Source organism: Lutzomyia longipalpis, chromosome 1 (genome assembly GCF_024334085.1).
Source record: "Lutzomyia longipalpis isolate SR_M1_2022 chromosome 1, ASM2433408v1".
In the NCBI taxonomy this organism is placed as follows: domain Eukaryota; kingdom Metazoa; phylum Arthropoda; class Insecta; order Diptera; family Psychodidae; genus Lutzomyia; species Lutzomyia longipalpis.
In genome coordinates, this window is record NC_074707.1 from 23681808 (window position 1) to 23706713 (window position 24906).

The window sequence follows — 24906 nt, forward strand, 5'->3', positions numbered from 1 at the left end:
CTGGAAATGCATTTTCGCGAACTTTTGGAATTTTTGATGCCAATCGACGCGACGTCGCCTCCTAAGCCCGGAAAACCCAATTTCCCCGGAAAATTTGGCGGAAAACGCGAGAAAATTGTGAAAAACTGAATGTGTGAGGGAGACGGATAGCGGTGAAATGCATCCGTCTCATTTTCTCTTCAACAAAATGTACGAAAAAAGAGCGGCAAATTCAAAAAGTAGTCAAAAAACAGGGGCCTGACACGGTCCCTTCTTAGCCGAACTCAGCAAATTAATGGCGGACGATTTGCAGGAAAATTCTGCTATCATTTAACAGCGCCATCTATTGGTTAGCACCGCCGAAATTTTAACATAACCTCAAAATTTGTTTACATTTCCACTAAAACGTCCGGAATCGAGAATATTTAATTAATTTATTTAGTTTTAAATTATTTTATCGTCCCCAAGTGATAAAGACCGGTAATTTGGGTAAGAGAAAGTGATTTTAGAAAAAAAATTGTGTAGTTTTTAAAAGAAAGTGCAGAAAAATACTTCAGAAAAATCATACAAGGCAGTTGATCACCACCAGAAAGCCCGGAAATTTCACATAGACAGGACTCGAATGGCAGGAAAATATAGAGATATTCTGCCAAATAAATGTGAGATCAACGCAATGGAGAATTATCCACAATACACGGCATGCTTGTCCGGGAATACAGTAATCACTGTACGGAACGACGAATCCAAAAGGAAATAAAGTGTACCTACATATCAGTACGATTTCATGGGACGGGTAAGACTACGGGGGTGTCTTCCTCAATTTTCAATCTTCTAGCTCAAAAATGCATGTTAAATTCTCATTAAATAAAATGTTACAAATGTTGTGTCAATAAGAAGAGGGCCCATTCACGCTGCTCCAGCCGCTCCAGCCCATAGATTTCAGGGTTTTCTCATGGGAATCAAGAACGATCTCCCCGTCAAGTGTTTTGTAAGATGAACTTGGAGAAAGAATTAGTGATACACCTTGATGAGACTGTAAAAATTACTAAAATTATTCGTGCTTGTGATCATCAGTGATTCATTTACTTGGACGGATTAAGAAGAAAGCCATTGAGAAAGTTCCAAGGATGAACATTTTTCCACGAGTTTCTTCCTTTCCCGCAAACGTATTTTAACAGGGCAGTTGCATAAACAACCCCACTGCTGGTACATTTTCCGACGAAGATCTTGGAGTGGAAAAATTCCTGTTTTCTACAGCAAATTCTCTAAGAAAGTCAAAACATCGAGATTCAGCATTAGGAGGTTGAAGAGGAAATTCTCAATACGGGAAATGCAGATTACTGGTTGGAAAAACCAGAGAAGGATTTATTCCCGGAATGTGAAAAATTCGAAGAGATGTTAGAAAAGGTTTGTAATTCTAGATATATTGGTTTGATTCTTGCATAACACGATCACATGTCTTACAGGAGGATTTCTACTCATAATAATACAACAAGGGAATCCTTCATTTGATGAGATTCTTCATGCTCTTCACGATGTTCCGGCCTATCATTTATGTGACACAGAACATCTAGCTACAAAACATACAGCTCACTCATTGGAAGAGAGTTAGGTATGCAATTCTTATTTTCTGGCTTCTTACTAGAACTTGTTCTTTTTATATTTACTCTCAATAGACTTAAGGCGGGTTAGGACCTTAATTCATAGGGTTTCATAGGATATTTCAATACCAAAATATCAAAATCTCTATTTGGCTCTTAATTGTCTCACAATTTTATACTAAAGAATAAACCGTTCGTGTAGGTAGTTCTTTTCAACATTCAAAATTACTTTAAATTAAAAAAAAATACTAAAACTAGCATGAGATGATGTATAAGGTAATATTTAAGTCTACGTTAAACCCGCAAAACACCAGTAAATATTTATTTTATTTTCAAAATAGTTTTTCGTTCAAATATTTTTTCACTTTTAGACTATAAAAAGTAAAAGAAGAAAGTTTTTTTGCGGATTTTTTTGAAGCGCAAAAGATAATTTTTGCTAGTAATTTTAATTTAAAGAAAGAAAGATCTTTTATAATGATATTTATTTCAATCAAAAGTTTTTAAGAAATAATCAAAAAGAATAAAGAGTTCTTCATTTTAAAGTTGTAAAGACAATAAATCAAAATTAATATTAAAGCAATAAATTTCATTCAGAAAAGAGAAAAGATTACCTACTAATAAAAGGGAATTTACTTCAAGGAAGAAAAATAAATTATTGCAAATTAAATTTAATGGCGAAAGAAAGTTCGTGTGAAGAAATATATTTTCTTTATTAGGGTTATTTTTAGGAAAGAAAGAATAATTTCAAATAAAGGTTAAAGAGATCTTCCTTAGAATAAATTGTTGTAGAATAAGAAATCTCTGCTTTAAACATCTATTATTTTTTTTTTAAATCAACAAGTTGCTCTTAAATAGTGTTACGACACTAAACCCTTTCCTTTTAAAAAAAAAATCGAATTAATTTTCTTTAACTTTCGTTCATTTCAGTCTCAATATTATTTGCGTCTTTTAATACTGCTCAAAAATTAGTTTACAATTGAATGAACTATTCTCTCTACGTTGTGAAACGCCAAGTTTTTATAAATGGACGCATTACAATTAACTTTTATTTGTAATGGAACTCTTTTAGATAATGAAAATATATTTTTTTAAAGTTATTTTTACGAATTTGGGAAATTTTTGGGTTCTCACCGACAAAGGGTTTTTCAAAAAAAAATTATTAATTGCAAAATTATTGAAAGAGAATATTTTTTTTTTAAAGAAAGAAGATTTTTAGGGGAGTTTTTTTTTTAATTAATTGCGGAATCCATCTTAAATGGTGATTTAACCGGGAAATTATTTTTGAAAAGAGATTTATGTTAAAAAAAAAATGAAAAACAATTTTATTGACACAAAACGCAACTATACTATATAGATATAAAGAAATGAGATTCTTAAGATATTTAATTTTCATAGAAAAATTGTGTGTTAAATTCCGAGTGACAAGAACCATTTAAAAAAAAACGTAGTTTAGTTTTATCTTTGAAGATTTCAATTTCAACTATTTAATTCAAAAATTATTATTGTGATGAGCTCGGAAATGAAAAAAGAGTCAAAAAAAAGAAAGAAGGATAATGAAGAGGACCGAGACTTTCATTTAAACATTGCCATTTTTCATAAATAAGAATAAAGCAAAAGAAAAATGCAAGGAGCAAAAAAGGTTTGCACAGAATATTTTTTTGGGACAAAAACAAAAAATAATAATTATTATTTTTCAATGCGTAAAAAATAAATATAACTTTTAGAGCAGCATTATAAATTACAAAAAATATAGTTGAAGAGGCATTAGAATTTTTATATATTTTAAATTATTTTACAACTTATCAAATATATTTATTTTTTAAATTGAAAATTTTTTATTCACTTATTTTTTTTTAACTGGCAAACTGTACATTAACATTTCTATAGATGCTATTATAGTTTCGATTTAGTACCACGATCACATCATGAACTCAGCAAATTTTTGAATCATTAAACATGGTATGCAGAGAAAATTATTCTAAATTCTAATTAAATTCTATTTCTTTGAAAATTTCCAGAAGTTTAACTGTGATATTTGAGGTATCACCCCAAATTTGATCTAAATCTGCACTCTGGCAATTCTCATCGATGAAGCGGTACATCCTTCACTGTAGCTCCTGCGGGGAAATGCAGGAGATATATCGCCAATGATCACAGTACTGAGACTCCTATTTTGCAACCTAAGAATCAAAATATATGATTATTAGTTGTGGAGAAATCAATAGCAGTACTACGTATGATATACCTAGCAGCCAGCGATGCACATAAACCGCGTCACCTCATTCAGGACTTCACAATTACTGCCCTCATTCCGTACATTGAGCAATTCGTTTTGAGTGAGCCTATTGCAACGAAGAAAATATAACAGCATTCTTCCGGAAAAAAAATATGTTGATCATACAGATGCGACAGAGCTTAAAGAAACAATAAAAAGGAAATCAGATAATAGAAGTGCTTTTTCTTTAAAATTGATTAAAACTTACATATCTTTGCGTACATATTGTGTTTTGTAAAGTCAGTAGACAAATAAAATTCCAATTTTCACCCTAAATTAGAAATTATTTGTTATGAGTGTTCACAGCATTTCCTGAACTGGGAATAGTCAGACGAATTTTCTACTTCTCAAGAGAGAACAGCTTCTTCCCGACATTCAATGAATCCTGGACATTGAGCTTCTCAGGATTCGCTTATTAGTATTGTAGCACTACAAGTTTATCTCCAGTGACGTTAAATAAAGTCGTAATCTGCTTTTCTAGTCCTTCTTTGGTACTTCTATTATGCTTCAGTGTTGTGAATCAATCTTCTCATAGGCGCTTCAGTCTCCTTGATCCTTCCCTTGAGAACTGAATAGGTTGTTTGTTTGCCTTTTCTAAAAATATTTCACTCTAGCAGCCTCAAGATTTTAATACTTCGCATTCCTCGGTGAGAATTGATGACCGGACATGACTCCTGACAAAACCATGGGGCACCTAGACTTTTTGTCAGTTCAAGATTCGCCTGATATTCCAATTTGCAATCAGAAATTGCCTGCGACAAAGAAATCCCCATTTTTTTTCTTGCACAAAGTCTTCCGGGTGGCATTACAACTTTCACTCGTGAAAATAAACATTTTCTTTGTCACGTATCACAAATCGGCAGCACTTTACACATCACTTAGGCAAATATTCTAACTTTTACTGTATTTTAGTCATGCTAAAGCACAAAAATAAGCTTTAAAACAAAGAAAATGATGAAAATCAAGAATCAAAACAAAAAAGTAAGGTTATGTTAAAAACTGTTAAAGGTCTCGAAGCTACATAGTTTTTGCTCATCAATAGATGGCGCGGTTGTCACCAAGGAAGAAAATGTCGTGATTTTTTTCTAAAAAGTGCATTGAAATTTTTAAAGTCAATATTAGTGCATTAATAGGAATGTGCCACCCACCAAACTTCCTCAATCGATAGAATATTAAATTATCTTTCCAGTGATGGTAGAATTTTTCAGATTGAGGCATTTTTCTGGGTGACACATTTCTCGAAAGTCGAGGGATACCTAGGGATCACTGAATTCCTATGGAAATAGAGCTCATGTCAGGCCCCTGTCAAAAAAGCATGAAAATTGTTTGCAAATTTATCTCCAAAAATAAATTTTATGCTGTCTTGGAAGAGATCCAAACACAATCCTTGAATCCTTGTGATTTATAGCCATTTATGGAATTGCATTAGCAATTCCTAGAACATTCTTTTAATCACAAATCAAAATTTAAATGACGAAAAAATGAGATGAAGAGCCAATATTTTATTTTTAGAATTCGCTTCATTAATAATTTTCAGAATGAATAAAATTCATTATAATTGCATTGAAGATCTCTAAATTTTCTTGGAAAACTTTATATTTTATGCGCTTAAAAGCTGAAATTAAAGCATCAATAATGCTCAATATAAAATGAATACTCATTATGCAAAAATATTCTCAAGTAAGAGTGCTTAAAGGGGTTGCATTACTATGCAGCAGTGACCCATATTTCGTAACTTCTATAACATTTTGAAGTATTTGATACAAGAAATTTCTGCTAAAATTTTATAAAGTTATCAGAGTTAAATTGGGAAATTGAGCAAAGTTTTGGTCATTCTTTTAGAAAGAAAAAAAAAGTATTCTTAAACTTTCTCTCGAAATAAGTCAGTTCATAAACACTTCAAAAGTTCTTTTAATGAAAAAAAAAGCTTCTCTTTCTTGATGAGATAATCTGGTGCTTTAAGGTGGTAAAATCATTAATACTAATATGTATAGATTGAGAGGAGGAGTAAGTCAATCTTCCAAATTAAAATGTACGGGTAAGCTGACCAAGCTTACGGGAGCTGTGTTTCTTTCAGTGTACCAATTTTGTGAGAGCAAACTAGAACGCGAATTAATTTAAATACGCGCAAAGTCGGGAAAAGTTGAAAAGTCATCCCCCAAGAAATCTTTAAAACGCCATATCTCGAGAACGGCTCCATAGATTTTCGAGTTTGAGCTATCGTTGGAAAGGTCTTAACCTCAACTATAATATATTGAAATATGAAGTAAATCGATAATGGTATTTTCGAAATATTCGAGTTCGAAATTTTCGAAAATTTTGATTTTGACTTTAGCGCCTCTCGCGGTCATTTCTCGAACTTGCAATGTTCTAGACATTTGTAGGGCTTCACGAAACCTTTCATTTGCACTTAAGTTGATCAAAATCGGACTTGTAGAACCCGAGATATGACTTGCCAACTTTGGAAGGCTATATCTCGAGAACGGTGACATAGATTTTCTTCATTTTTGGCATGGAGCTAGATAATATAGTCAGCTATAACATATCAAAAAATAAAGCAAATCGATAATGGCGTTTTCGAGATATTCATCGAAAACTCATCGAAAATTTTGTTTTTGATTTTTGGCCCCCTAGCGGTCACTTTTGAAACTTCGGGTGTTCTAGAGAGTTGTAGGGTTTGTTGAGATCTTTCATTTGAGCCCGGGTTGATCAAAATCGGTCAAGCCGTTTTCGAGTTATGGTCGATTTTCGATGAAAAATTGTGGCGGCCATATTGACTAAACGGCTTGACCGATTTTCGAAAATGAGGTATCGTTGGAAAGGTCTTGATGGCCCCTACAACATATCAAAATTGCAGCCCTCTAGCTATAATAGCGGCTGAGATATAGCGAAAACAAAATTTTGAGGTTATTCAAAATGGTGGACGGGGGGGTGGGGGGGTGGATTTGACCTCATAATCGGATGTCTTCTGGTCGATATTTAAACTTTGCCGTTTACCGCAAGTCTCTATCTGTTACCGTTCTCTTGCAATTTAGCTCTGAACTCCGGACGGACGGCCGGACGGACGGCCGGACGGACGGCCGGCCGGAAAAAACTTATTTTTGGCGCATACGTTTTTTGGAATGTGGGGACCCTAATTCGTGCTCCCCCCAAGTTTGAGCCCGATCTGACGACTTTCGATTTTGCTCGGTACACAAAAGCTGTGTCTGAAAGAAACACAGCTAATTGCTCGAAAAGTTGCATTTCCAATCGAGCTGGAGCAAAGTGGAGCGAGAGAAAAAGCTCTGGGGCATGAAATTTTCTTTAAAATGTTAAATTTGAGTTTTGCGCAATCCATTCAGAATATGTATGGGGAGGCTAACAGATTTTTTTTTAATTACTTGGAAAATTACTTTTTTTTTTCAATGAATGGTATTTTTTTTAAAATTATTTAAGAAATCTCTGTTGACTTTTTTGTGAGAAAAAAGCACTTTAATAAATTTTTCAAACAACAAAATAAATGAGGTAAGATTCTCAATTTTCCAAAAGTATATGCATGCACAGAATGAAAACTTTATTTAAGTAAATCATCAAAGAATAGTAAAATAATATGTAAAAAGGAAAATAGTAAAAGCTCTTTTTGAGAGTAAAGTATTAAAGAATAATATTTTATTTATCGTTTTGAAAAGATACTAAATTTTTGCTTTGCTGCTTTTCATCAAAATTGTTATTTCCTTTCAAGCTGGAAGAGTTTCATGAGAATGTCTCCAATTTAATTTAGCACATCTTTGAAATTTATCTTGATACCGTTTTAATACTTAACTTTAAACAGCACTAGTCAAGAGTTGTTGGCAGTAAAAGCTGTCAAAGAAGGTTCGTGCGAATTCTCTGAGGACGATGTGAGCGAAATTGCATCACATCCTCTCACCTGGATGAATGTCATCAGCAAAAAAAAAAGAAACATACATACGGTACGGAGTTAAATGTGACTCAATTGCGTCAAGTTTAGTTTTGCGGAAGGCTTTTCCGCTTTGATGAGATGTATGTATGTTGTGTAGTCTCTCTTGAAAATCACTCTTCAACTACTCAATTATTCAGCATTCCTTTCTATTATATCCAGGCGAGCTGAAATTTTATAGCTCAAAAATGTAATGAGAAGCAATATTATTTTTTATTATTTTTTTTCTACCATATAACATTTCAGTTTCCTGCCAACATTTTTCCCCATTTTCCGGACAATAAAAATAACGACAATGCAATTTTCTCTCTACATAATACCTTTTCCTTTCATCATAATTCCCATATAATGTGACTTCGAAATATCCACAATGTTGTCGATTCAGTCATTTTATTGCCAAAATGAACGTAAATAATATTATACTACAATATTGGGGACAAACAGTGTTTTATGCTCCATCCAAAAAGTGTGTGGAGATTCTTTATTTCCACTTAATGTATTTTTTTTTAAATTCCAATGATCGAATTGATGGGAAATGAAAACTGAAAATCAGGAAATTTAGGTGAGGCAGGAAGGTGCAAAAAATATGTGCTTTTCAATTGGAATTGCAATTAGATTCAAGTAGGTCGTTAAATTCATTATTTTTCAATTTAAAATCGCTCAATAGCTATTCCAAATCTTGACCAATTTAATCTAATATCAATTTAAATTTGTTGGATTTAATCAAATTAAATTGGTTTTCTGTTAAAATACATAGAATTTGTTTGTCAAAGCGAGGATTGTATTGTTGGTTTCAATTCTAGGTAGTTTAAAATAAAAAATTTGCATCTTTAATTTTTTTATCAGCTTCTTGTACTTTTTTGGAAATATTCTAATTTTGATCAATTCAATGGAAAAATAGATAATTCATTATTCTTTCCGAAATTTTAAATTTTATAAAAATCTGATTAAAAATTAATTTTCGCTATTTGTCATTATTTTTTAAATTCATTTTGATTTCAATCTTTATTATATTGTCCATTTCTGAACAGTTTATTTACATACTCTCCATAGACATAATCGTAAACAATCGTGAAAAGTTTGGTGAAAATCCGATCATTAGATTTTTATTATATTTAAGTAAAATCATTTTTGGTGTCAATTCAAAATGTTTTAGGATTTTTCATTTTCAGTATATCTTTAACGCTTAAAAATTAAATTTTCCTGTGAAAAATGTTTTGTCTGGAACAGTGGAATGAGGTAATTTGGCCACTATTGCATCAGGACTTTGGGAAAATGGAAAATTCACCAATTTTTCATCAAGCGTAGAGAAAAATGTTATGTGGGGGTTGAAATAAACTCAATAAACTCCAAATTGTGTCCAAATGGCCAAATTAACCCATCTTTTCAACTGATTTTTGAATTATATCAGTTAAAAAAAATCACAAAATCTTTATTTTTTTAATTTAAGATAAAGTGTCTCTACATGTATTGCAGGAAACACCAAAAAAATGAGAGATAAAGTTATACATTTTATTCATTAACAATTCTCAACGTGTCTGTTGTTTCTACTGTGAACTGTGTCTCAATCAGGGTGAACTTCCCCGATTTCTGCGAGAAGACAAGAAGGTGGCACAGGCGCATTTGACTCAACAAGAACGCATTGGTGCTCCCCATTCACATATTTTCCATCAGCACCACATTGAGAGTCAGTCAGTTTCCATCGGGACTCCCAGCCAAGAGGTGGTGTACACGTGCAACCCTCCATTTGGGGAGTAACGAGATTTACACGGAAATCACGTCGGCAACATCCTACACGGTGGTGTATCAATTACATGTGGGTTGAAAGTCAACCCCACGCTTTGAAAGTGAATGCCGGCGAAAAGAATAATTTCTCACAAAAGATGACTCTCTAATTTGATCTCTCACGCAGTCAGGAATTGTGTGTGCAAGGTGTATAATAAAAGAAGGGGTGGAGGAGAGAAAATTTTGAAAATTATGTGGTTGTGAAAGTAAATGTTGGGAGAAAAAAATTGGATTAGTGGGAAAAACTGTGGTATTCTTGTATGAGAGAAGACAATTCATGTGATTGCCCTGGTGGTTAGATTGAGGATTATCCCGTGGGGATTTTCAATATCACCATAAGAATCACCCGCTGGATTGCTCGTGTGAATTGTTTGTGATTGGTGCTGAAGGAAGGAAGATCAGCGTGGTAGTGAGAGAGTGTTTAAGTGCAAATCAAAATGACTATTTAATCTACAGCTAGGTCATTTGGTGGATTTCTCACAGAGTGTTGCAGCCCCACACGTTGGAGAAATCCAACTTCTGTGCTGGATATGACAGAGTGGGAATCTCGCAGTGAAAAATTGTGGATGGTGCTCAAGTGGATGTAAAAGGAGAGTATTTTGTGGAAGTGATAAGAAGAAAACCCTTGAGGAGAGTGTGCGAAAATGTGTCTCAAGTGCTTTCCACAGGACACTGCGTGGTGGGTGTGAATGAGGAATATTGACATGCATATCATGAGCCACTTACCCAAATGGCAGTGCTGGATGTTCCTGATCGGATCCCTCAAATAGCACCATCACCACCATGTCTAGGGCCACTTTTTTACACTTCTATCACTTAGCACTCATTCACGTGCTCATCGTTCTTGTGGGCACCACCGAATCACCGTTCCAGGAAATACCAACACCTCCGCCGGCGATGAGTTCCACGGAATCACCGCAGATCTCATACAATTTCTCTCTGACTTCAGGTAGCAAAACCGGAGGGTATAGAAAAAGTCCATGATGCGTGGGATGAAATTTGAATATGATTTTCATGCTTTTTTTTGGCACACGTGAAAGTGACACTGAAATATGCCTAAAAGGTTCAATTTTGATTAATTCACGAACATCGCAGATGAATTCCTTCCACCTCCGCATCCGCAGTGAAATTTATATCAATTTAACAACTCAACTCTGCTGAAGGAAAGAACATCTCCAATATCTGCCATCATTTTACGCTTTCATCGATTTTTCCTTTGGGAGATGGCCAATGAGAAAATGGATCTCAAGAGAGATTTCTTACCAGATTAATTATGTATAAAAGTCTACACCCATGGCACAGAGTGAATTTTTTTTTATATACCTACACAAGAACCCATTTCTATATTGCTCAACAAGATGTTTTGCTTGCACTGCGCTCTCTGCACAGATAAACTTCAATAACTTACTACCTTAAGTATTGCATTTACATTCCTACTTAACTACCACTTTGTGAAAACTTGTGTAACTCTCGCGGCAGGTGGTTTCTTTCCCTAAAACTTCTTCCTTACTATATAGAGATTGTTGCTGAGAAGAAAAAAGAATCTAAAAGGCGTGCAAATGGGGATATAACATCAAGCCATTTTGAGAAGAAACTCCCCAAAGAAAAGTCTTGGAGAATAGCGATAAGAAGCACTTTTGTGAAACTGTTGAAAAGTTGAGGTATAATATTGTTACTTAATGCCTCTGCTGAAGATCCCAAAATGCAGAAAGCTTGTGGGTGTACTTTAATAACAAACGAAATACTTTTGCTGGATTTAACATCATAACATTTTCCTTTTATCATTTTACAAAATTTGATTGAAAATCCTTCACAGCTTATTTTTCTCAAAATCATCGTGAAATCCCCAAAAAGCAAAAATATGTGATTTAGGATAGCATCTACGAGGGCTACGAGCCATTGAAGTCAGGATACATAGGGATTTGCAGAAAGATTTCTAAAATCCACCATCATAATAGGTATATGTGTACAACGTACATATGTATGTATGTATGGAAATATAGCGTGGCAGAGAAAAAAAGAAACAAAATTATTTTTTCTCAGACACATTCAGCGTATTTGTCGACAATTTCCAAGGAATATTTCATAAACAATTTTCTTATTTTTGAGCAAAAGTCCATTTCATGTGAATATTTTATTCAAAATTATACAAGTTCTCATTTGAAAAGATCAAAGCAACATCTTAAGGTTTTCACAGAATATTAAATAAATTTAAATTTTTAAGAGAATTAATGCATTGAGCTGTCTTCATCTAGATAAAAGCTGTGAAAGCTGCATTCTGATTACCTTGATTTTCCAGCATTTTAATTATTCATTTAAGAGATATTATTTAGCCTAGTTTGTGATATTGCTCATTCAAAAGCTCCTTTCGCAAAGCTTTCCCACTTATGCCTATTCTTAATTTGTATTGAATTAAACATTGAGGAGAAGATGTTCAAATCTAATATTTATTTATTTTAAAGAAAAACTTTAAGTGCAAAAAGCTCCAGAAGCAACGTCAACTAAATATGTACATATGTGTGTATACGGGGGAGATATTGCTTCCACGTGGATAGAAATTATGACTCAATAATAGTCTTAATCTTTCCAATCTGTTTGCTTTCTTCTGATTTATGGTTTACTCAATTCCTCCCTCTAAATATTCTTTAGTTTTTTTTGTGAAAAAAATGCTACCCCAGCATTAAACAACCAAGAAAAATTACAATCATAATTTACGTCATTCTTAATGTTTTGTGAGGAAATTATCCCATCATGTTATATGTTCAATTAATTTCCTTAAGCAAATTTAATCAATTTGTGTATGATGAAAGCTCAAATTACGGTTTCAATAAAATAAATAAATAAATCTCCCTGTCACGCTAAGAACGCACCCTTAATTTTCTGTAAAACACATAATTGGAATAGCGTGCAGTTGAGTTGAGGGTGGTGGTGTAAATTAGGCAATTGCGTAAGTAAGCATTAAATTTTGCAGTTACATGACAAAACATCCAACTGTTGAGTAGCACATTATGTTGTAAATTTTCTCTATAGTTACATTAAGACATTCTACACTGAAATACATACATTTTTCTTGTTTCCACTCTTGAAAAAAAAAAAAGAAAAAAAGGGTGGTTCTACAATTTTCCGAAAATTTACATAACATTTCCCTAGTGCGGAAGAATGTTTCACACGAAGAAATATTGTTTGTTGAAATGGAATGGGGGGAAAAATCAACTCCCATGGAAGGAATTCCATCCCTACTTTATTGTGTCCCTGGTATGTGCGGGAAAATCTGAAGGGTGATTTTTTACCACCCAATAAAAGTAGAAAAGTTAGAAAATGAATGTTGCAGAGGGGATGTAGTGCTATTCCACATTGAATTGTTTCGTGTGAAAGGCAAAATTTGTAATCTTAACACACATGTACATATACGTACAATATAGTTCCTATTCTCATGTGCTTAGTTGGAGACTTTTCTCTACGAATTCTCTGTAAATATTCCTCAGCATGTTCCTTGTGATCTCAAAAGTGAATAAAGTTGCCAAAGAGTGTTCTCTCACAGTAACATCTTCTTCGGGGAAGCTTCTGTATTTGAATATGCACTTAACAAAGGAAAGTATAAAGGAGCTTAAGAAGATGTTGCGCTCACAAGTTTCAGTTTACAATACATACAACGCAACATGTAAAAAGATACATGTCAAAATTGTTTAAGGCAAGATTTTTCACAAGATAAAAAGTTCACTGTGACTGTCCAAAACGTTCCTGAAAGCTCTGTGAATTTTTCAAGTAGGTTCCTACTTTCATCTCTTATTTCTGCTTGTATACAACATAGGTATATATCTAGCCAATGGTATCCAATTGAATTACTCTCAATCAATCAATTACCTTGATTTAATCCGTAAAGTCCGCAAATGAGCTTCAACCATGGCTTCAACAGATTTCCTATTGTACGTATTGTACCATAATTAAATTTGTCTGATAGGTATCCCATATATATTCATTCAATATTAATAGAAAGGTTGGGTGGGGTAAATTTTCAGTCATCATGCTTGATGCAATGTTTACTTAATTATATTACGTTTCGGATTGATTTTGCTTTCCTTTTCAATAACTTTAAATGTATTTATTGAAAAATGATTTTTTTCAGAGATGCAGCCGTGATTTTTTTGAGAAGCTCTGTCGTTATTATAATTTTTGAAGAAACTCTTAAACACAGAAAACTTACCTCATTCATGTCCTGTATTTAAAGCAGTTGTATTAAAAGGAATCTTAATATTTCCGCATGATATTCAATTTAATTGAACATTCTACAACAATGTAGAGAAACGGAACAAAGCCATATATGAATAAACCTCTAATACTGGAGCAAATGTTTGCCAATTTGCGGTTATGGTGTTGCGGAAGGAATTTATATCCAAAAACCAATAAGATAAGCGATATCAGTGCCAAATGTATTTAAGATTCCTTTATAATAAATGAAAAACGGTGCCAAAAGGGAAAGGCGCGAAACGAAATCAATAGAGGAAGGATGAATATATATAAAATTCCACTTGGAAAAATCATAAAATACTTTGCAGTATTTTATCTGGAGCTCACTTCATCTCTAAATTTGTTCTGCTCTTCCTCTCTGCCAGCCAATGCACCAATTGAGGTGGTCCAAGAATCTCCTACTCCAGTGCCACTGAGTGCTCCACTTGTGTATAATAATGACCCAGTGGCGGTGACAGAGTCTGCTGCTGTGGGAGCTACCACCACTGCATCCCATGGCCGAAGGGTGGTTTCGAAAGGGGAAAGTGGCAATAAAGGTCGGAAGACGGTAGAGGACAAATTTCAGAGAGTGCTGAAGACGAATTCATCGCAAACAAACAGTAGTGTGAGCAGGAACCACAAAACTGATGCTCCCATGCTCAACTACATCTTCGATTCTCATATTGTCAATAAACATCATCATCATGATTTTAGGTAAGAAAAAAACATCTAGCCTTATTGTTGAGGATAGATTTTTAAAGATTCTGGAGATTACATAATTTGTTGATTTAATTTTCAAAACAACCACCCAACTAATGAAACATTAACATTTTTAAATCCATACTGCATGCTGCACTAAATGCGTTTTATTATTTGGAATATTCCTATCTCATTATGTGGTGGAGTAAATAAATTTATTGTTATTATTCATAACTCATTCTTATATTCAATTTATCTCCATTTATTGCAGCTGAAGCAACATAAGTTAGTTCATAATTTTGCAAATTGTATACAATTGCGAAGGTTTATCGTTTTTGATAGCAACAGTATTTATAACATAATCGAAGTATTAATTAAAATAGCATTTTATCATATTTTAAAATCTATGGAAAAACCTTAAAAAATTCTACGAATATACCCACTTAAGTTTTTAAAGATCATTAGAACGTTGTAGGTTGAGAAAAGACACAAAATGAAAGATTACAAAATCGGGATATTTTTCTTAAAATTGTGTTTGAGCTAAATTTGAGCTTAAAATAGTTCAAATACAAAATAATACCTAAATTTTTACAAAATTTGGCTGGACACTAAACAAAATTTGTTTGGGTACATTCTTTATTGTTTAAGTATGTTCTTACGCTGAAATGCAGCTTTTACAGAGAACTTTTTGCCCTCAACTTTCACTTACCCCAATTTTTGCGAGTCTTGCAAAATGTTAGAGCTACATATTAAAAATCATTTCTTCACCACAGATTTTCTTTTTGTATAAAATATCATAAATATTAAATTTTATAATTGGAAGAGCTTTTGATCAATCAATAAATTATTTCGACCACTGATTTTGTTCATTACCTTACAAATTACATATATAGCTATTGCAATCTTTTGTTAAATCCCTGTAATGTATGCGTTCAGTTTAATCTCCTTTTATTAAGTGATACTATTTATTACTGACAAGTGAGTTACATTCTTTCCCAAACAATGGTTCCATAAAATTGAGTAACGAAAAACATCAAGACGTATTGAAAAGTCTTTCTTTTGATGCCTTTTTGTCTTTGAAGAAGACTCTTAAAAGCTCAGAATAATGAATAGAGTATTATTCATTGTCTTTTGTTATTTTTTTCTTTGTTTACAATTTTTAAATATTTTTTTGAACAATAAAATAAGTAATGAATTTTAATTTAAGGAAAATTCAGTATAGAATTTTATCTTAAATCAAATAAATTCTCTTTTAAGGTTTGGTCCACGGTTTGAGGACACTATCGCAAGCCAAGCAAATGTAACAGTCCGGGAAGGTGGAACAGCGTATTTTAATTGCAAAATCACGTACCTTGCAGACAAAATGGTAATTGACATTTTCTAATCACGCTTTCAAAATCTCTCTCACACTACCAACGTTTTTTACTAATATAATTTTCTCACTAATTTGCTAAATGTCTTATAAACTTTTCATTATTTCGACATTTCTCGTATTTATTTTTAAATTTTCTCTTTTTAAACCGACTGATTTCGTCATGAGAGGAAAGTTTTTCTCATGGGAGTGGATCACAATAAAACTGTCCCCTCCACAATAAATTGTTTTCTACCCCGTGGATTTCCGCAGGGATATGTATGAAAATGAGGTGAAAGAAACAGAGAAAACATAGTAAAGAATTCATGTTGATGAAAATAAAATCCTCGTAAAATATGTACATCATTATATTTATGTCAGAATTAGTTGGTGTTCCACTTCGTGGCCAACACCAAGTATTGTAATCGTCGGATTTTCCGACCACCTCAGATCGGGCTCAAACTTGGTATGAGCACGTTTTAGACATCCCACATTACGAAAATGGTGGTGGAAAATTTTTGATCCGGCCGGCCTGCCGTCCTGCCGGCCTGCCGTCCGGGACTCCAAACTTTGCCCTATATCTCGGGAACGGTAACAGATAGAGACTTCAGGTTTGAAGTTTTCTATAGAAATGTGGGTGTAAAATTTCATTTTTTCGCATTTTCAAATTCCAAGATGGCCGCCGTCCGCCATTTTGAAATACCGTCAATCAGTTCCCTTACAGCTAGAGGTCTGAAATTTTAGTATATTGTAGAACTCAGTGAGACATTTTCATCGATAATTCATACTTGAAAATCGGTCAAGCGGTTTAGCAAATATGGCGGCCTAAAGCAAAAAGTGTTTTTTCGATATAACTCGAGAACGGCTTGGCCGATTTTGATCATCTTGTTATCAAATGAAAGGTTTCAAGAAGCCCTACAACTATCTAGAACATTCCAAGTTCCAAAAATGTCCGCAAGAGGCGCTAAAATCAAAAACAAAAATTGCCTAAATTTAAGGGGCAATATCTCCGAATCCCCATTAGGCAAATCTTTTAAATTTTGATATGTTGTAGCCTGACTCAATATCTTTCACCAGTCCAAAAATGATGAAAATCTATGTCGCCGTTTAGAAGATATAGCCATTTGAAAAATTCTTGAATTTGAAAAGTTCTAAGCGCCATATCTCCTGAACGGCTTGTCCGATTTCGCTCAACTTGGTATCAAATTAAAGGTTTTACAATTATCTACAACTTTCTAGAACATCAGAAATCTCCAGAACCATTCCTTCAGGACGAAAAATGCCAAAAACTGTTTTGGTGAAATAAAAAACCGCCATTTTGTGTTTTAGAGGTGACCTTGAAAATCATTGTGATATATATCAAATTACAGATTATTTCAAGACCTTTCCAAAACTAGTCAAGAAATTTCTGTAGGTGTTATAGAACCGGAGATATGATCGTTTTTATGCATCAAATTACTGATTTTCACAAAAAAATCAATTTTGCCTACTAATATACAACTCAGAAATTAAATTACAACGCATAAACAAACTTTTACACGTTGTGGGACACCAACTCTTATAACTGGACGCGTTATGATTGACTTTAAATTATTTAGCTTTTATCCCACATATTATAGAAACATATGAACATTTTTGCGGTCAAAATGGAATTAGTCAAAGGGTTTAATTCCACTATTTATTGTCTAGTAAATTAGGGGAAAATTTTCCAAAATTAAATCTGATTTTATTTAATTAAGCATAAATGAATAGATAATTCATCTGGGCAATGTAACTATTAATCTGGGTAGAAATACCTACATATTGGATTAAAATATATTTGCTAAATTTTCCAATCTCTCTACGGATTAAAATTAATCTATAAGAGCAGTGAGTACCTATACATATTTTACACAAACAACGGCTTTTTTAGTCAACATAATCAGATCAGTCTATGTTTTGTAAATGAAACTCATGAAATTTGTTTTACAGTATTGGAAATTCCAATTCCTATCAAAAGAAAATTATTTTATAAGCTTTTTGTATTGAAAAAAAAAGTTATTTTATTTTTATGACTAACAAGTCCCGTCAATTGGACAACTGCAGAAAAGTTTTAATTTTTATTGCGCTGTCCTGTCTCATATTTCAATTTCAAATAATTATATATATTTTTTATTCACCGCACCTCTATGTTGGTCTCTTCTTTCATTCTCTCTTGCCTCATTCAATTCAATTTATCCAATTAAACAAGTTAAAATCCTGGAAAAAGTTTCACTTTGATGAAAAAATATGTTGTGTTGTCTCCCACTTAACCGCCAAGGTGCATTTAAATTGCATAAAAGTTATACGGAGCTGACATTTTCTTTCCAAAAAATAAAAACAACATTTTTTTATTCAAAGATTTTCAAGCTAGGGGTTCCTTATTTGTCTCTATTTTTGATCCTTTTTGATTTATTATTTACTTAAAATATATTTTTTAGAAAATTGTTGAGTAACATCAAAATATAAAAGTTGCAATGAAAACAAAATAGAATATAGGTTGTTATCGTTGATACATAATGGTATAGGTGCCTTTTAAAAGCATTTTTGATGCTGATGAAATTGTCATAAACAAATTTTCTTGGATAAACGCACACTTTTCAAAGAAAATTTATTCGAAATTGCTAGCAGTGGGAGGTTAAAGAAATTTTCTACCATATCGCATCAATAGAAACTTTTGCATGAATGCACGGAGAATAAATAAAATTAGGATGAATTTTGTATGAATATTTTTATGCATCTGTATCACGAGTTATGCCAAGAATTAAATTTTCCTTTTTTTCTGTTATTGCAAAACGTGAATTTTTGAGTTAGGACCTGGGAGAGAAAGGGGAACAAAAACAGAGACGAGATAGAGGAATGAAAGTGTCAGTAAATGTTATATAATTTGCCCCGCAGGGGATAAAGAAAAATCCAAGAGATGGGATTTACAGCAAAGCTCCGCAACATGATTCTTGCATAATTTTTTTTCTCTTCGGGCTTGCAACTTTCACAGCATGCTTTACGTGGTGTGATGATGAAAAAAAAATAAGAGAACTTTAAAATTTGACGCCTTCACTAAGTCGACGGGTGATCTCGTCCCTAACTCCATGTTTCCGCCCATTGTGATGAAATTCATCAAAGTCATGAGAGAACCCCATCATGAAAGTTTGCTCGTCCACCTCATTTCTCCAGAGGTTTCCTTTGCATTGCAGGTATCGTGGGTTCGTCGAAATCCCGAGACTGATGAACTGCAGTTACTCACCGTGGGCCATCATACCTACAGTGCCGACTCACGCTACAGCGTTGACTTCGAATATCCCAACAATTGGAGGCTACGGATCGTGACCGCCGACCGAAGGGATGAAGGAATCTACGAGTGCCAAATTTCGACTCACCCACCGCGAGTCATTCAAATTTACTTCTACGTCAGTGGTATGTGGTTTGAATAATAAATTACCTATATTTGTATTGAATGACCTTTCCTTGGGAAATAATATTGATATTTTTTATCATGTGATAAGCACTCCCATGATTTATGCGCCAATATTCGATTTTTTTCGGTTATGCAATCATATGCTTTTATTTACCTATACAAAAAATAGAGGATAAAAAATAGGGGAGAGCGGGGCTAATAAAGTCACTTAAGGGTTTGGAAAAAGTCAACAAATTAATATTTCCTAGTTAGATAGAACAAAATGATCTGAGAAGGAGTTATAGAGCAGTAAATTTCCTAAAGAAACGAGTTATACATTTGGCTTTATCTATTTGGGAAATATGATATTTTGAGCTTTTTCTAAACCCTTAAGTGACTTTTTTAACCCCGGTCTCCCCTACCTATATATAAAATAATTCTCTGGCTCATACACCGATCAGTGCAATAGCTATAGCAAAAAACAAACTGTCAATAACTCTTTGAGTTTTCTGAAACTTTTGCTTTTTACAGCTTTTGCTGTTTTTATAGCTCAAAAATTCTTACTCAGATCTTTCAGAGTTCTTAGAATAGACTCTTTAATAGAATTAAGCTGACTTTTTTAAATTCCATTGTAAAACAAAAGATTTTGCATTAAGTCTGATTTTTACTCGGAAAAGATTTTCTTATGTTGTTTTTTGTGACAGAATTGTGTGAGGGGTTTTTAGAACAAATATCAGAGGAACAAGCTCTTTTATGCAATTTGTGTTTTTAAGGGAATGCACAAGTTGTTGTCAATTTGAACTATCTTTATATAATAGATTACTTGCCTAAAATATATATAAGGTAATGTCGAAAGTTTGCAGAAACTCTTTTCTTTTGATACAATGTAAACTTTTTCTTTAAACTGCGACTTCTTTTCTTTTAAAATTATATTGTTACAATTCTCCCAAAATGTACTCGTTTTTATTGGTAGGTATTCTAAAGCTAATTTAAACGCTGATAAATGGTTCTAAGAAGCAGTTTATGGTTTTCCTGTCTTAAGGCCAATCGATTTTCTTACCGCAACCTCATATCGTCCTTTAAATTATCTAATTGACCCACTTCACCTCAAACGCTATGAAAGACAAAATCAATGGTACAAGAACCATTGTTTAAGATAAAAGCAAAGTGATAATTGAATATGGGTAATAAAATGATTTTTTATCAAAGAAAAAAATCAAAGCAATAAATTCTTCTTGAAAGAAAAAAATCTTTTGAAAAAAAGATTTTTGATAAAAATGTGTATCTTCACCATAATTAATTTCCGGGAAATTGAATTTAATATTTTCACACCCTGCTCACCCTTGTCGATTATTATCACAGGATAATATTAGGATAGTACCACATTTATTGGTGTTGTGGGCGTCATTAATGAATGATTTTATGTTGAAATATAATCATCTCATTAAATATTCTATATCATATTTGGTAATTTTAATGGATTTTAAATGCAACAGCAGATTTTGCCAAAATATTCTATATCCCTGTCAGTTTAAATTCAAATTTCAACCTATTTTAGACTATTTTTGCGCCCCCTCACATTGAATTTAATGAGAATATGCTTAAAAATGATTTACAGCGCTGGTAATATTTTCTCCATAATCGTTCGTGAATATTTAGTTCCGTACCCCACACATACCAGTCTCCTCTTTGAGTGACTTCCCATTATGCTGGTGCTCTGTAGTTCAACAACATTATTCAAGTTTCACTCTATCTTCCACATTCTCTGTAGAACCGGAAGTCGTTATTGTGGACGAACAAGGTTTACCTCTCTATGAGAAATACTACGAGGTGGACTCAACACTCGATCTCATTTGCATTGTGCGGCACGTCAAGATGACGACGTCGATGGTGCATTGGGTTCACGGGGAAGCATTGCTGAATTATGACACCAATCGTGGTGGAATCAGGTACGCTACAGTCCGACAAAGAGGTATTAAAGAGGATCTGTCATCGTACAGTCCTTTCAGTTCCATTTTGTCAATCAATTAGCATCCATCTTGATCAACGAGGCTTCCCTGCTTTACCAAAAAACAGGGGGCACACTCACCTAGCATACCAATTAAGGGGCAAAACACCGAAATGATTGAGATTGAAAACGTTAGTCCAATTCCCACATTCAAGTGGTATTTTCCGTGTGGAAAATCCCACTTTATCCTTCTCACATAACAGAATGGACGGTGAAACATGATAGAAAATCATAGACATTATACAACTATGTGCTTACATCGAACCACGTTTTCTCTGGTCAAATAAACAGTGATTGTTATTCTTTTTCTGTGCAGCGTACGGACAGATTTAATGGATGAAGGAGCCAATTCAACACTATCAGTGGCAAAACTCAATAAATCCGATTCTGGCAACTACACTTGCTCAATTGGACCAACACAATTCTTCACGACATCTGTTCATGTCCTCAATGGTAAGCAGGAAGTTTCCATTCAGTATTTCTCTATCTATAGTAAGTGGGTGATAGTGGGTGGGAAATGACTTTTATTGAATTTATTTTTCACTCTTGACTCTTGACGCTTCAACTGCTTATATTACCAAATGCTCTTTATCTCTATATTTTCACATTTTCATGGGGAAAATAGCTCTGATCGTGCATTTATAAGATGAAAAATGAAAAATTTACCATTGAAAAAGTTTTCACACACGTTTTTTTTATGTTAAGCAATGAAAATACTTTTTTCTCTATTTATCAAAATTTTATAATTCATTTTCTGGTATGAAAGAAAAAAAATTAAAGAATTTTTGGTCTCTTTTTATTATTTGAAAGAAAATCATATAATAAGGGAGCTTTATCATCATAATAGCGTATGGTATTGGTTATTGGCCCCTTGATTTTGTGTCTTTGTGTCCAAGTATAACTTTACAAGTTTTCCTTTTACAAACACAAAATATGTACCTATATACACTCTTTTCATGGCACTGCGCATTTTTCTATGCTGCGACAGCAGAAAGCTTGGCCGAACTCTATCACGGTTCAGGAGTTCCACTACAAATTGCATCGAGAGTCATGTGGCCACTTCTCATTGTCTATCTAGCAACTAAGGTGCGGTATATTTTGTTGTGAAGTGAATAGACGCATAATAAAGATACAAGGATTATGAGAAAAACTTCTTCATCTAATTTCCTACTTATTCATCCATCCTTTAAAAAAATCTCTAGAGACTTAATGTAATTTATAAAGTAAGCATTTTGTGGGAATTTTCGCCTGAAAAAAGACAAAATGAAGATGCTTTTATGGAAGAAGAGTCACGTTGGGATTTTCTCATCTATAAATAAGCAAGAAAGGAACTAAAATAAACAATGATAAATAACAAGGTCCAGTGCGTGTAAATCATATCTCGCTGTGCCTCTGACAAAAAAAAGGAAAACGAAGTGAGGGTGGGAGAAGGTACTTAAAATTAGATAAATTGTTGAGAGTATTTAATGGAGTTAGAACGAAAGCATTTAGTGGAAATAAACACGTAACACTAATGACGATTTATCCGTCATATTTATATACAACAATGACACGGACGAAATGATTGTTTTATTTGTCAGGCGCATTTGAGGAATAATGTAATCCATAATGTAATAATGTTAATTTAACTCAAATAATAACTCATGATGAAAACATTAATTTGTTTACCTGACATGGAAAAATAAAGAGGGAATAATAGAAAACTTAAAAGCGAACTTTTACTTTTTGGAAAGTCCATTCAATTCCTATAAATTGAAATCAATTGAGTTGTTTGTGTACTGATCGTTCGCCTGCAGCATTTGATGGTTTTCCCAGGAGAAAATTATTTCAACTACCTAAGCAAAAGAACAATAAGTAAAATTTAGGTAAGTATATGTATGTACCTATGTTTTCAATACTTAATCGAACTCCTTGCATTGAGTCCATTTATATACCCAGGCCATCCATACCTACCCAAAAGTTGCGCAAAGTCAGAAAATAATTCACGCAAAAGTTCACAATAAGGTGAGAAAATATTCAATGATGTGAAAATAATTCTCATACATAAAATTCAGATTGTTTTTGTTTAGGAGGCACATAGTTCAATAAAGTTTCTCTATTATTTTGTTTAAAATGTTATAAATGTAGATTAAATCGAGTGAATTGAAAGAACTTTTATGTAATTATAGATTAATTCACACAATTTTAATTCTCATACCTATCTATTTATTTGTTAAAAAATACATCTCTTTCAATATAGCGGAAAGCTCTAATAATATGATTAATTAAATTGATATCATTGGCTGTCATAAACAATTGGAATGAAACTTTTATTTTATTGCATTTTTATTTAATTTTTTACCACCCATAATGTAGAAGTTTTTATAATTCATTAAAATATATGCAGATAAAATCTCTTTGAGATTTTATTTATATTATTTAATCCATGACGAAGTCTGGGATTAAGATGAAGCATTTTCTCATTCTTGAAATTAAATTATATGGAAAAAGTTATCATTTTATTATCGTCAGAATTATTATATTTAGAAGAACTTTGCATAAAATTAACCCCAGCTAGAGAATGGGGCTTTTATTCATCATGCTGGTTATTGTGCCCAAATTCATAATTTGATAATTTTGTATGCTAAAACTCTATTAAGATTATTAAATGACAACCCGATGTATAATTTATTAAAATTTAACAATTTTCATATTAAACATAATGCTTTCAATTAAAAATTAATTTTACATTTTACCCAATATAGGAATAATGAAATTTACGTAGTGAATAATGAGATTACAATGTTATATTTCTAAAAAAAATATATTTTTTATTGATTTTGTTTAATTTACTATGAAATATTAAAAATTATATATTTTAAATATGGTTTTTTGAAGCTTTTTATCAGTTTTTAAATGACAATTTTATGGGAGAAGTGTATTTATATTGTTCTAGACAACAAATTTGTCATTTTAAGAAAAAATAACGAGAAAAAATTTTTTTTTATTGATTGTCCTTAGATTATTTTGACCCATTGAGAGAAACTCATTTGTTTCAAAAATTAAACACACGGTGCGAGTCTGTGTTACCATAGACGAAAACTAATTTACGTGGTCTATGACAATTTTTCCAACGAGATTTCCCCAATGATTTTTACCTGATGACGGAAAGAAAAAAAATACACGAAATATGATAAAAAAAATTGAGAAATTCACCTTCATCAGCTATTCCTCCCCCCCTCAGAACCTTATTTAATCCGAATATAGGATGTGACACTTTAATGAAGAAAGATAAACTCATGTCGATAATTTCACCAAAGCTTACACAAACTTCATAAAACAAATATGCATTTTGCAGAAGATTAGTTATGTCAATCAAAAGTTAAATAAATAGTGAGGCGTTTTAGTGAATCTACGCTTTGATAGACTGCTTTAACATTGTATGCAATTTCACAGTCGTTCGAATATTAAATTGGCTGTACTTTAAACGGTTGAAATTTTCCCAAATTGAGTTTACTATTTCAGTAGGTATATAGAATACAGTCTATGAAATTAATTGCAATATTTTTTTAGGCTGATAAAATGAGGGTACAATCAATCGCCAAAATAGGGGTGGGTAGGTTGAAAAATGAATGCGCTCATATTGTGACTCA

At 32.8% G+C, this 24906-nt stretch overlaps 1 protein-coding gene and 2 long non-coding RNA genes across 4 annotated transcripts; 2 read left to right on the top strand and 1 right to left on the bottom strand.

The window, feature by feature from the left end:
- Positions 1-251: 251 nt before the first annotated feature.
- On the top strand, positions 252-3677 carry LOC129797333 (uncharacterized). The gene is made up of 3 exons (XR_008751325.1): positions 252-1386; positions 1446-1591; positions 3599-3677. It is a non-coding gene; the product is annotated as an uncharacterized LOC129797333 (long non-coding RNA).
- LOC129797332 (uncharacterized) lies at positions 3653-5114 on the bottom strand. Its single transcript, XR_008751324.1, has 3 exons — positions 4064-5114; positions 3826-3994; positions 3653-3760 (listed from the first exon to the last, which is right to left on the bottom strand). It is a non-coding gene; the product is annotated as an uncharacterized LOC129797332 (long non-coding RNA).
- Positions 5115-9482: 4368 nt separating this feature from the next.
- On the top strand, positions 9483-22984 carry LOC129797328 (uncharacterized). Of its 2 annotated transcripts, none has more exons than XM_055839760.1 (7): positions 9483-10526; positions 14191-14518; positions 15761-15869; positions 19067-19286; positions 21038-21215; positions 21591-21727; positions 22263-22984. In XM_055839760.1, the coding sequence occupies exons 1-7, from the start codon at positions 10361-10363 to the stop codon at positions 22379-22381; spliced, it is 1257 nt and encodes a 418-aa protein (XP_055695735.1). In that variant the 5' UTR covers positions 9483-10360; the 3' UTR covers positions 22382-22984. The 2 variants fall into 2 exon arrangements, with proteins under 2 accessions (XP_055695735.1, XP_055695736.1); XM_055839761.1 differs by having other exon boundaries at positions 9487-10526; positions 22266-22984.
- Positions 22985-24906: the final 1922 nt, after the last annotated feature.